Source organism: Phascolarctos cinereus, unplaced genomic scaffold, assembly GCF_003287225.1.
Source record: "Phascolarctos cinereus isolate Bilbo 61053 unplaced genomic scaffold, phaCin_HiC Scaffold_1;HRSCAF=81, whole genome shotgun sequence".
Lineage (NCBI taxonomy): Eukaryota > Metazoa > Chordata > Mammalia > Diprotodontia > Phascolarctidae > Phascolarctos > Phascolarctos cinereus.
This window is the reverse complement of record NW_027555514.1, coordinates 276,934,766-276,948,258: the sequence shown is the minus strand read 5'-3', so window position 1 is coordinate 276,948,258 and position 13,493 is coordinate 276,934,766. Positions and strand designations below refer to the sequence as shown.

Sequence of the window (13,493 nt, the reverse complement as noted above, 5' to 3'; positions counted from 1 at the left end):
TGAGATAAAATATCTGTAAAGCCCTTAACAAATCTTAAAGGGCTATATAAATGCTAGCTTTTATTGTTATTTCTGGTAAAATCCCAGGCTGATTTATTTGAAGGAGACCCTCTCGGACAAAAAAGCAAGTATTATTTACTCTGGTTCTCTTCTTTCTATAGCCGGAAAAGATTGGAGCTGTCTAGTCATAAATCCTTTACACTTTTGCCTTCCCCAAATGAGTAACTTCCCAGAATAATGAAGCTAGCTTTATAATTCTCACTTTGCAACGTCTGTAATAATAGCATCAGCATTAGAGGCCTCGAATGGTGTTAACAGTTTGACATGAGACCCTTCTGAATGCCCCAGAGTTGGAGGAAGGATTTCAGGGGACAAGAGCCAGGAGGTAAGGGTGGAGTCCAAAATCCTGGGAGCCAGAAAAGAATGCCTGATTTGCTGGAGGTCACCTAGCTTAGGCACTCGCAGAGCAGGATGAATTCACTTAGAAGTTATCTGCTATCTAGACTCTAACCAGTCCCTCCCATCTGCACATCTGTCAGCAAAACTTCTCAGAGAGCTGTCCAGCCCGATCTGTACGTTAACTAAGCTGAAAGACCTCCAGCAGAGAAGGTCAGCTCTGTGTGTGGCCCAGAGGGAGACTGGGTACGGCTTTGCAGCCAGGCCAGGATGGACTACATGACCTCTCTGCTGTGGTCCAAGCCGAAATTCCAGGAAACATTTCAGAAAGGTGCAAAACAAACAGCTTTCGAACAGAACTTGGGGGTGGGAGTGGGGAGGGTCTTTTGGAGGCCTCTCTCCAGAACAGCTACTGCTTGGGTGGTATACGTGCCTCTGCCCTCCAGCTTGTGTTCCCATTCATTCACTGGTTCATTCATTCTTTTGTTCATTCATTCTACAAACATTTATTAAACGTCTACCGGTTGCAAAATACAGTGCCCTTCCCCATAACCCTAACCCCCAGCTGCTGGTACCTCTCCCTTGGGTAGCCTTCTATCTGTTCTATTTGTTTGTTACATACACCTGCATTTCTGCATTTCGTCTCCGCCATTAGAGTGTAAACTCCTAGGTGGTATAGTGGATAGAGCATGGTGTCTGGAATCAGGAGTTCAAATCCGATCTCAGATGCTTGTTAGCTGTGTGACCCTGGCCAAGTCATTTAACCTGTGGCCACCTCAGTTTCCTCACCTGTAAAATGGAGGTAATAATAGCCCTCATCTCCCACATTGTTATGAGGATCAGTTGAAATACTATAAAATGCTTTGCGCATTGCCTGGCACATCGTAATTGCTATATAAATGTTAGCTATTATAATTATCATTTATTATTATTACTATTATTAGTAGTGATTTTGAACTCTTACCCAGCTTCATCACAGCTTGTTGACATCTCTCTCTTTTTATTTACTTTTCACATAGGGAAGTCAGTGAAAAGCCGATTTCTGCGTAAGGTTCCTAGCCAGACTACATCCAGCCTCTAGATTTTAGGGCATAGTGTCCAATTCTGGATAGCAGTTTATAGGAAGGAGATGGATGAGTTGAAGAGTCAGTCTACAAGCATGTATTAAGTGCCTACTATGTGTCTCATGCCCTATGAGAATCACTTGAAGGAACTGGGCATGGCCAACCAGAGAAAGAGAAGGCTCAGGGCAACCATGACTACATTCAGGCATTTGAAGGGCTCTTTTGGAAGAGGGATTAGGTTTCTTCATCTTGACCTACAGGCAGGAACCAATGGGTAGCCTTTATGAAGAATCAGAACTAGCTTGACATCCGGAAGGCCTTCTTGACACTTGCATTGATCTGAAAGTGGAATGAGTTGCCAGGGGCGGTGGTGGGTGGTTGACCACCAGGGAAGTCTTAAATCAGAAGCTGAATGACCTCAGGGATTCTCATTCAAATGCAAGTCAGACTGGTAACTGCTGAGGCCCCCTCTGACTCAGAAGTTCTGTGAGTTGCTCTAAGAAACATTCCTAGTGGCAGCTAGGTGGTGCAGTGGATAAAGCACTGGCCCTGGATTCAGAAGGACCTGAGTTCAAATCTGGCCTCACACTCATAACACTTACTAGCTGTGTGACCTGGGCAAGTCACTTAACCCCCATTGCCCAACCAAAAACAAAAAAATTGCTTATGGGGCAGCTGGGTGGCACAGTGGATAGAGCACTGGCCTTGAAGTCAGGAGGACCTGAGTTCAAATCCAGCCTTAGACCAAACATTTGACACTTACTAGCTGTGTGACCCTGGGCAAATCACTTAACCCCCATAGAGAAAGAAAGAAAGAAGAAAGAAAGAAAGAAAGAAGAAAGAAAGAAAGAAAGAAAGAGAAAGAAAGATTCCTAATTCCCTTAGTCATGATCAAAACCATTAAGAGCTATCAATATTAATAAACATTCCAAATCACCAAGGCCAAATTTTCTTTGAAAGGTAGCCTGGCGTGGTGAAGAAAGCAGTAGGTTTGGAGTCAGCTGGACCAGGGTTCAAAATCCCACCTCTGATATTTATCAGTTGTGTGTCCCTGGGCAAGTGACTTAGCTTCTGAATATCTCAGAATGACAAGCTAACCTATACAAAGTGCTTTGTAAATATTGTATAATATATTATAAATATCATATAATATTATGTAAATATTATACAATATATAATTATATAATATATCAGACAATAATAAATATGTAATATAACCTATAATGCATATAATATGTAATAATATATATAATGTAATATATAATGTCAGGGTTCATCTTTATGGAGAGCTTACAAAGCACTTTACAAAGTATTTCCAACTCCCTAAGAGTAACATCCCCTGGGTTACCACAGCTCGTAAGGGTCAGAGCTGGAATTTGAATCCAGAACATTCTCATTTCCAGGGCAGTGCTCTATTTTCTAAGCCAAACTGTCTCCACCCCCACCCCCCATTTAGTTTAACTTTATAAGATTCTCTGACCCTTACAAAACAACAACCCTGTGGGGCAGGTAGTGTAAATGTCATCCCCACTTCACACATGAGAAAACTGAGGCTCACAATGGTCAGATCACTTGCCTAAGGTGACAAGAGTTGGGATTTGAATCTACAGCTTCTGATTTCAAGCCCTGTTTCTACCTCCCCCCACCAGCATCCCCACATCACTCAGCCTTCCTGGGGGGCCCCAGAATGACTCGGTTTTTACCTGTTCACAGGATTCAGGACCACAGCTGTTTCCTCCCTTTTTAGCATTTCAGAAGAGGAGGAAGAGAGCTGGCAGGGAGGGGGGTACATGAGGAGTGGAGAGGGAAGGAGCCAGGAATGTGGGGCAGGATCAGCAGGAAATTAAAACCTGCCTGGGCCCCTCATTTACTCCCACCCAAATCCCCACCTCCATTGAGCTGTATCCTGGCTGTGACAGATGAGGCTTTTGCCCCAACACTCCCATTAATGTCAACAGGGGAGAGACAGCTGCAGGCCCCTCCTTGGAGCAGGGCCAGCCCCAAAGCAGCAGGTCACTCCATTCACCAGAGGGGAAAAAGGGGTTCCACAGGCGATTCCGATGATCTGCCTCCTCTGGGCAGAATAGGAGTGTCAGGGGTGAGGAGCCAGTGGCCTCGAGGTCCCATGTGGCCCTCTAGGTCCTCAAGTGCAGCCCTTTGACTGAATCCAAACTTTACAGTTTTTTTATGAAGGGGATTTGTTCTGTGAAGTTTGGATTCAGTCAAAGAGCTGCACTTGAGGGCCTAGAGGACCACATGTGGCCTTGAGGGTGCAGGTTCCCCACCCCTGAGAGTCCTCTGGGATCTGGTTGTGAACTAAGCCTTCTAAGGTGCAAGGAATCTTAACATTTCCCACCTGGAAAGGTGCCTCAGAGATCCAGGAAGTAGCATACCCAGCTCTTAATACAGCAAATCTATAGCACACCATCTCATTTTGTTCTTTGACGGGCCGATGGGTCTGCACGCTTATCCACGTGAGGATTTCTTCCATGGGTACAAATCATAACTCAGTCACCCCTTCTCATCCTCTGATATTTTCACCTGTGGCCTCCATGGAGCATCTAGCCAATGCCTGGACGGACCTCTTCGGTCCTTTTGAAAATTCCATGGATGAACAAACATAACCTTCAGACTCTTCCCATTATAGTTCTCCCTCCTACAATATGACCAGCCCACTTCCTTTCCTGGAGTCCCATTTCCTTGGTCATCCCTTCCACACTGATTCTGGTACAAGTCACAAACCATTGCTGCTAAGTTGCAGCTAGTTACTATCCCCATTCATCTCTCAATGCTCTCTCGGTCAGTTTTGCTGTGTTGACTCCTGTGAGTTTGTGATATTATATGATTCATAGCGATAGAGCTTCTGTGGAAGAAGTGGGGGTGGGAGCAGTAGACAGTCAGTCTATACGTACACTTCGAACAGTGTAGAAATGCTCTCCACCAAAGCAGATTACTTGTCTACATCTTTTTACATCTCATTGACTAATCTACATCTTGGGCCTCTTCAGTGACTTTCTGAGAGAAAATCCAAACCTAGGTCTTCCTGGCTTTCACCATTCTACCGTTCTGTCTCCCACTGGAAGAATTAATACTGGTGTTAAAAAAGGCAGGATTATGTGGCAAAGTCTAGTTTGGCACGATCAAAAGCCCTGTACACTTTCCAAAATGCCACGTAACCCATTCTTTGCCTTCTAGGTAGATTAGTTGGGTGGCGTGATAATTAGATCACTGGCTTAAGAATCAGAAAGATCTGAGTTCAAATCCTGCCACTAACTGTATGTGACAGTTTCCCTACATGAGGCTAGGTTGTTCTAAGGACCAAATGAGAATGTATGTATATGTATAGCATGTGTGTATTATATATACGCATGTAGATGTATAGCATGTGAATATATATACATATGTATGTGTATAGAATGTGTACATATACACCCATGTGTGTATGTGTTACACACATACACATATGCATATAAATAGTGATTTTCTGATTTTTAAAAATATGGCCGTGACCTTCTACCATTTCAAGCGTTGTCATATAGAAAAGGGAATCAATTCTGCGCGGCCTCAGAAGGAGCAACAGGAACCAGTGGGGGACGAGCTGTAGTGAGGCATCTTCAGGAGAGATGGAAGCCAGCAATGGGAACAGACCCCAAATGGAGCAAGCAGCTGCCAAAGGCAGTGAGGGCGCTCACTCGCTAGACAGAAGAAGAGGCACCGTGCTTTACAAGGCTGGAAGGGACCTCAGAGGACATCTAGTCCAATCCACAGTGTGGTAGGCTGTGTACTAGTCACTGAAAAGACAAAGAGAAAAATGCAACAACGCCTGCCCTCAAGGAACTTACATTCTGCTGTTGGACCTCCAAGGTAGAGCCCACCTTTAGATATTAAGGATTTATGGTCTCCTTAACTCCATTCTCCTACACGCTATGCCCCTTTCCCTTTAGGTGCCCCACCTACACAATCTCCTTAATCCAGCCTATATTTCAACTGGTTCTCACTTTCATTCAGTTTGATTGGTAATTCCTTCTTTCCTGCTTTTTCTCTCTTTCTTTTTCTTCCTTCCTTTCTCTCTCCTACCTCCTTCTCTCTCACTCTCTTTCCTTCCCTTTTCCCCTTCCTCCTCCTCTCCCTCTCTTCCCCTTCCCCTCCTTTAACAGTGTGATATTCCTACCTTTCTATTTTTACCTCCATTTTACAGCTGAGAAAACTGAGGCTCAGAGTGGCATGGCCACAGACATATAGATAGTAAGTAGACCTCAAAGCAAGAATCTCTCCATCACACCTGACAAGTGATTATCTGGTCTTTGCCTGAAAACTTCCAGTCTCTAATGAGGAGAAGCTTACACAAAAGGGGAAAGTGTGAACTCTGAAGAATATGGGTTCAAATCTCCTCTCTGAAACTGCCTGGTGAGCTTGTGCAAGTGATTTCTCTCTATGCCTCAGTTTCCTCGTCTGTAAAATTATGGGGTTGCACTACATGGCCCCTGGGGGCCCTTCCAGCTCTAGATCTGGAGGACAATGGTTCTGTCACCTCCTGAGGAAAGCAGTGTCAGGAAATCTTCCTGAAAATCTAGCCAAAGCTTACCTCTTTCCAGCTTTCACCCATGGATTCTTCCCTCTGGGGCCAGAGTAAGCCTGATCTCTTCTCAACGTGGCGGCCATCAAGCACTCCCTAAGGCTTTTTGCAGAATAAAAATCCCTGGTCCCTTCAATTGATCTTCATGAAGCATGAGGGAAGTTAGGAGGCAGAAGGGGGAGGGGAAAAGGAATAAGCATTTATATGGCACCTACTGCCCGCCAGGTACTGTACTAAATACTTTACAAGTATTATCTGATTTGAGATGAAAGGATAAAGAGGGAGAACATTCCAGGTATGTAGAAATAGGGTGTAAAGTAACAGCAAAGATCTGTCCATTGACTTTGGGAAGGTCACTTTAATTCTCTGGGCCTCAGTTTCCTCATTTGTAAAATGAAGGAATAGGGCCAGATGAGCCTTTAGCATCCTAGCTGCCCTCAGGAGTTAGGCTCTGAAAACTAAAAGGCACAATTTATCCCTGGAGACACAGAGAAATAAAACAAATGGCCTGTTATACCCTCCTTCTCCTCATTATGATCGTCATGCTATAAAGCCTTGTCTGACTTTGGTTTGGGGCACTTATTCCTTCTGATTGATAGAGGAGGCAGTGATCCCTAACCTTTGCTTCAAGGAGAGGCTACAGGAGTCCTGGGGGACAATCTAGGAGCAATCTCTGCTCATGCAGGGGCTAGACGAGATTACCGATTAATTTTCTTCCACCTTGAAGGTTCTGTGGGGATAGGAGGGGAAGAAAGGACATGAAACTAAGGAAAAGGGAGAGATGATGGAAGATAGAGGCCCAACCCTCTTCTCCCTTCTTTCCTCTCTCTCCTTCCTTTTTTCCCTCTCATTTTCCTTCTTATACTCCTCCCCTCTCTCCCCTCCCCACTTTTCTTCTTCCCTTTCCATCTGCTTTTCTCTTTCCTCTTCCCTTCTTCCTTCCCCCTCCTCCTTCCCTTTCCACTCTATTTCTTCTCCCATTCTTTCCTCTCCACTCTCTAATAATGGATCCTGGGGTACCTACTTGCCCCCTATTTGACTGTGATACCTGTTTGTTTAGGGGATGGTGGAAGAGGTCCAGACTTGTAATATCATCCATCTAGGACATGCCCTCCCTCCTCTCAATGCAGATCAATTCAGTTCAGCAATGTCTTAGAAGGCTGCTTGGGGAGTACCATGAGACTGAGTCACTCATCAATGCACAACCATTTACTAAGCATTACTATGTGCCTGGCATTGGGCTAAAGGGACAGAAATACAGGTGAAAGAAAGGCAATCTCTGCCCTCAAAAAGCCTACAGTTTAATAAGAGATGACCCCATCTAAAAGAGAAGATGCAAAGGGAGCTGGGAAGAAGGCACCTAGGCAGAGGCATGTTGACATAGACTTAATGAATCAGAAATGGCTGCTCTGGGGCCCCTCCCCAAAATGGAGGCTAAAGGAAGAGCTGTCCAATGGGAGAAGAAGTCTTCAAGAGCCTAATGACTGGCCCAAGGTCTGACTCCCCATATGTTAGTGGTAGGGTTTGAACTCATGGCTCCTGGACTCTGAGGCCAGTTTTCTGTCCACTACATGTGCAGTAGCCTTCAGGATGGTCTCCTTGCCTCACACCTCTCCACACTCCAATCCATCCTCCATGTAATGACCAAAGTGATTTTCCTAAATTGTAGGTCTGATCCCATCATGCCCACCTTTCTACTCAGTAAGCTCCATTTGCTCCCTATTAGGGATAGCATCAAATAGGAAATCATCTTTTGGCCTTTAAGGCCCTTCATAGCTTGGCCCCATCCCCCTTTCCAGTCTTCTTACACCTCAGCCCCTTCCAATACTCTATTCCCATGAGACACTCCATTTCCTGATTCTGCATTTTCCCCGGCTATCCCCCACGCTTGGAATGCTCCCCCTCCTCACCTCAACTGCTAGGATTCCCAAGCTTCCCTCAAATGCTTTCCCTTGGAGTTGATCTCCAATGGACCATTGATGATTGACAATTGACTGTATATATTGTTGTTTACATATGGAATACCTCTTTAGACTTTGAGGTTCTTAATATTAGGGGCATTTTTTTTTTGATTTTTTAATCTTCTTTGTATTCCCAATGCCTGGAACAAAGTAATGAATGCTTAGTTGAATGACTGATTGACCAATTCAACCTGTTTTGCCCAATATTATTTTTTTGTTGGCTGAATCAGTTATCGATTTACACAGGGCATGCCTGCATAGCACCAAAAAAGAGGACTGAGGATGTCATTGTGAGGAGCTGGTTTAGGGCTAGACTAAAAAAGAGAAAACTTTCTGCTGAAATCTAATTAACTGCTCTCTTCTCCTTTTTCTCAAAGGGCCAAGTATTCCTATAGAAAGAAGATAAATGGAGAGATTGAGATTCAAATGGAACAGGTCAGTGAGAGCTAACCCTTTCTACAAAGGCAATCTTCGGCAAAAGTGGCATTCCCCACTGCCATGATGCCCTTTGCCACTTAAAGATGCAGGACAAGAGAAAAGGGAAATGGGGTTGGTTGTAGGAACCCCCACAGGATAACCATTTTGTGTCGTATGTACATCCTGAAAGATTTTCTCTGAGCAGGCTGTGAGTTCAGAGTTGTGGCTGCTCTAGGGTGGTTAACCTCAGCTAACCCACTAACCAGCCTCTCTCTCTCTCTCTCTCTCTCTCTCTCTCTCTCTCTGCCCAGTCTGTCAATCTCTTCTAACACACACTAGCCAGTTGTTTGTTACATTAAATAGCAATTTCCCCTTCCAAGTGCTCTTCTTCACCCCACCTCATCTCTGTAAGCATTTCATTCTTAGACCTATATCCTTACAACAACCCTGAAAGATAGGTCAGGCACAGGGAAACCTATTTTACAGGTGCGGAAATGGAGGCACAGAAATATCAAGGAATGAGTCAAAGGACAGAGGGTGAGGACTATCTCACTTCTGTCTTTGTATCCTCCAATGCTTAGCATCACATCTAGCACATAGTAGGGATGGGCCTGGCACACAATAGAGATAGGAATTGAGGCTGAAACTATAATTTAATTCGTATAGAGAACTCCCCAATAAGGAAATGCCCTCTTCCAATGTGGATTGACATCTCTGACACTTACGGTCTTAGCATATTGCCTGGACTGGCAAAATGAACGTGGTTAACCTGATCCGTAGTGAAGTCAAGACAAGGACACAAGTCTCCTAACTCCTGGTGAATATTAAAACTAACATCTTTACTCATAGAGATGCAGAGATCTTAGAAAAATTCTTTCAAGTTCTAAAGGAACTTATAGTCATTGAGTTCAATCCTGTTATATTACAGATGTGGAAACTGAGGTCTAGAAAAATGAAGTGACTTCATCATTCATCATGCAATGAATTAGTGGCATCCTTATCCTTATAACACCATTATTGTAATAATTGTTTCAATTCTTTAGAGCAAGAGTTCTTTCTTAACTTTGTTTTTCATGGATGCCTTGGGTGGTCTGGTAAAGTCCATAGAGGCTTCTCAGAATCATGTTTTCAAATGCGCAAAATGAAATACAAAAGAAACCAATTATATTGAAATAAAAATGGAGTTGTTTTTCCTTTCCCTATCCAAATTCACAGGCCCTCTGAAATCCATTCACAAATCCCTTCAGGGATCTGTGGCCTTTAGGAAGGCAACTGCATCAGAATGGGTGTTGCTCTTTTACTGATGTTAATCACAACCCCTCCCCTCCTTGGCATGTGGTGTTTCCCCCAATAGGATGTAAGTTCCTTTATGCAAGGATTGTTTCCTTTTTTTCTCCTTATTCCCAGTGCCTAGTACCTTATAGAGGTTTAGTAAATGCCTGTTGATCGATTGCTTGATTCATGAATGTCTGTGGCCAAAAATATGTATCACTTGGTCAAAATTAAAGTCATGAGGACCCATAAAATTGGCTAGGCTGGTTCCCTAATGATAGACACAAAAGTAATCTTCAGATTTTTATTCTAAGCCTGTCAAGCAAGAGCCTGGTCTCTGAGGCAATCATTTTGAATGAAAGAAAGAAAAAAAGCAAATATTGAGTGTTTACTGTATACCAGGCACTGTGCTAAACACTGAGTATACAAACACAAGTAGACATGCCAATCTTTGTCCTCAAGAAACTGACATTCTAATGGAGGAAGACAATACCTGTGGTGAGTGGTGGAAAGGGAGGAGTGTTTCATTCCGAAGGGACGATAATTAGAGTCATAGATAATTAATTGATTTATCTTTTTCAGGAATAATAGGGGTGTTGATTTAATTACTACTCTCAGAGCCAGAGTTGTAAAGAAGGAGAAGGGGTGGGGAGGATTGCAATGGACAAAGCTACATCCTAGATGGTAGGAAAGTGTGGTTGGTGGGAGACCATGGCAAGACCCAGTGGAGGTTCACCAGCAGTCACAGGGCTGGGAGCTTGAGTTCTGGCGGCAGGTGGCAGGTGGAATTGCAGGCAGTGTGGCATGGAGATATTGGCAAGCGACACGATGGGGCCCAAAGTCAGGGGAGATAAAGGAAATACTTTCGAGTCAGAGATGAGGACACGTCCAGGCCAGAAAGACTTCAGTTCAAATCCAGCCTCAGGTACTTCCTCGATATGTGATGCTGAGCAAGTGTCTTCCCTGAGAATGATACCCACTTGTGCTCCACATATCTTGTATGTACATACTCATTTGCATCTTGTTTCCCCATTGGGGGCCTCCTTGAGGACATGGACTAGGTTTTTACCTTTCTTTGTTTTCCAGCGGCAAGCTGCCTGCCTCAGTTTCCTCATCTGTAAAATGGGGATAATAACAACACCTTCCAGGGTTGTGGTGAAGACCAAATGAGAGAATATTTATAAAGTGCTAGGAACCACACTCTACACATAATAGACACTTAATAAATATTTGTTTCCTCCTTCCCTTCCTTTTCTGTGTTCAAATCCTACCTGAGACACATGAAGATATTGTGACCATGGGCAAATTCCTTTACTTCTCTGGGCCTCAGTTTCCTCATTTGTCAAATAAGAAGGTTGGATTCTATGGCCTCTAAGATCTATCTACCCTCTCTGGGCCTCAGTTTCCTCATCTGTCAAATAAGAAGGTTGGACTCTATGGCCTCTAAGATCCCATCTACCCTCTTTGGTCCTCAGTTTCCTCATCTGTCAAATAAGAAGGTTGGACTCTATGGCCTCTAAGATCTATCTACCCTCTTTGGTCCTCAGTTTCCTCATCTGTCAAATAAGAAGGTTGGACTCTATGGTCTGTAAGCCTATGATTGCATGGTTCATTTCATTTGGAGCCATCATCGCTTAAGAGAAGGAAAGGAAAGATCTGGGGAACACTGGGCCTGACAAGCCTCTGTTCATTGTTTCCATCTCTTTCCAAAGAAATGAACCTTTGGCTCCTTCCATGGAGTTTTTGGCTTCCCTGCTGGCTGCTGGTACTCCTACAGGGTCCAGAATGTTCTTAGAATCATAAAAACACAGAACGCTCAAGTTGGAAAGGACCTTAGAATTGATCTGGCCCAACCCTGTTTGTGCTTGTTTATCCATTGGTTGGCTTTCATTGGCTAGCTGGCGATTTCACTGGGAGAGGGAATTAACTCCACTGTTTATTCCACTATTCCTCCATCAGTGGAAATCTACACATACAGACACACATACACACAAGGTGATGAATGTTAGGTCTAGATGAGGAGCGCTTCTGTCTTTGGCCCATTCCTTCCTCTTTCTTTCTTCTATCCCAGTACATTAGAACATATCACAGAAGGACCTGAAGCCAGAAAGGGCCTTAGAGATCACCTTGCCCCCCTACCCATTCATTTTACAGATAAAGAAACTGAGGCCCAAGTTCAAGTGGCTTCCCCAAAGTCAATGCAACAGATCTTTGCTCCTGCCTTGGAGGCTCACTCTCCATGCCTGGAGTATTGTGCCTCCTCCCCTCTCCAAAGGAAGATGGTATATCTGTTCTTTGTCATAATATATGTCCCTATGGGGAAAAGGAGTGAGAGGAATATTAGGCAGCTGGTGGTGTAGTGGAAAGAATGCTGAACCCGGAGTCAAAAAGACCTGAGATCAAATCTAGCCTCAGACACTTACTAGCTGTGTGACCCTAGATAAGTCACTTGACTTCTGTTTGCCTCAGTTTCCTCAACTATAAAATGGGGATAATAATAGTACCTCCCTTGAAGGGCTGTTGTGAGGCTAAAATGAAGATAATATGCGTAAAAAGAACTCAGCCCAGTGCCTGGAACAAAGTGGACTCTTGTAGAAATGCCTGTTCCCTACCTTCTATGGTGGGAAACTGAGGCAATATAAAAACAAACTAGATCAATACAAATTTTATTAAATTGATTTATTAAATTTATTTTAATAAATTAAATTTATATTATACAATAAACAAAATTTATTAAATTTAAATATTAATTTCTTTTAAAAGAAAGCTGGGTTTTTCACTTTTCCCTGGAGTTCTCTCCCTCTTCTCAGCCTCATGGCTTTCCTGGCTTCCTCTTAGCCTTGGTGCCAATTCGACCTTCACCAGAAGTGTTTTCTGGTCCTTCCCAACCCCCTTCCCCACTCCTAATGCCTTCCCTCTGGCACCCTTGCTCATTTATGCTGTCTAAGTCTCGTATACACTCAGTCGTTTGCATCTTCTTTCACCCCATCAGAGCCTTCCTTGAGGGCAGAGACTCCATGTTTGCCTTTCTTTGTCTTCCCAGGGTAAGCACAGTGCTTGGAACACTTTTGTCGTTGTTCAGCCATTTCCAGTCATGTCTGACTCTCCATGACCCCACTTGGGATTTTCTTGGCAGAGATACTGGAGTGGTTTGCCATTTCCTTCTCCAACTCATTTTACAGATGAGGAAACTGAGGCAAGCAGGGTTAAATGACTTTCCCAGGGTTACACAGCTAGAGTAAGCACTTAATAAATGTTTGTTGACTGGCTTACAGACAGTCCACCAAGCAAACCCTGGATAACCCTCTAAGAAGTTTCCCTAGAATTAGGCCCAGGATGCTATAGGTATTAGGGAGTGAGAGGAGGGACATTTGTTTACATGTACTCATTATTTTAATACCAGAAGCCATTATAATAATAAAAATAATACTGACATTTGCATAACATTTTAAGGTATGTATATACATTATCTCATTACAACATCCCTGGGGAGTAGATACTATTATTATCCCCATTTTACCATGAGGAAACTGAGGCTGGATCACATAAAGTATCTGTAGCAAGATTGGAACTCAAGTCTCCCTAATTCCAGGTCTACTATTGAAGTCTACGGCATTTATGTGGTGATAAGACCAATATCCTGTTACTATGAAAATAGCCCAGAAATTTCAAAACACGTCTCTGGATGAATCAATGTCTTCTCCAGTCCCATCCCTGGGTCATACCCTTCCTCCAGTAGCTGCAAATTACCTCCAGATCCTTATTTGTGGGGACCCCAAGTGCCCTGGCAGATGTCCTGGTTTGAGT

The 13,493-nt window shown here is 43.7% G+C and overlaps 1 protein-coding gene across 1 annotated transcript in view; it reads left to right on the top strand.

Annotated features, from left to right (window-relative positions):
- SYN3 (synapsin III) overlaps positions 1-13,493 on the top strand; it is a 376,352-nt gene that overhangs the window by 23,658 nt on the left and 339,201 nt on the right. Inside the window, 2 exon segments of the mRNA XM_078150457.1 lie at positions 8,375-8,432; positions 11,855-11,860. Of these exon segments, the coding sequence (XP_078006583.1) occupies positions 8,375-8,432; positions 11,855-11,860 (64 nt within the window).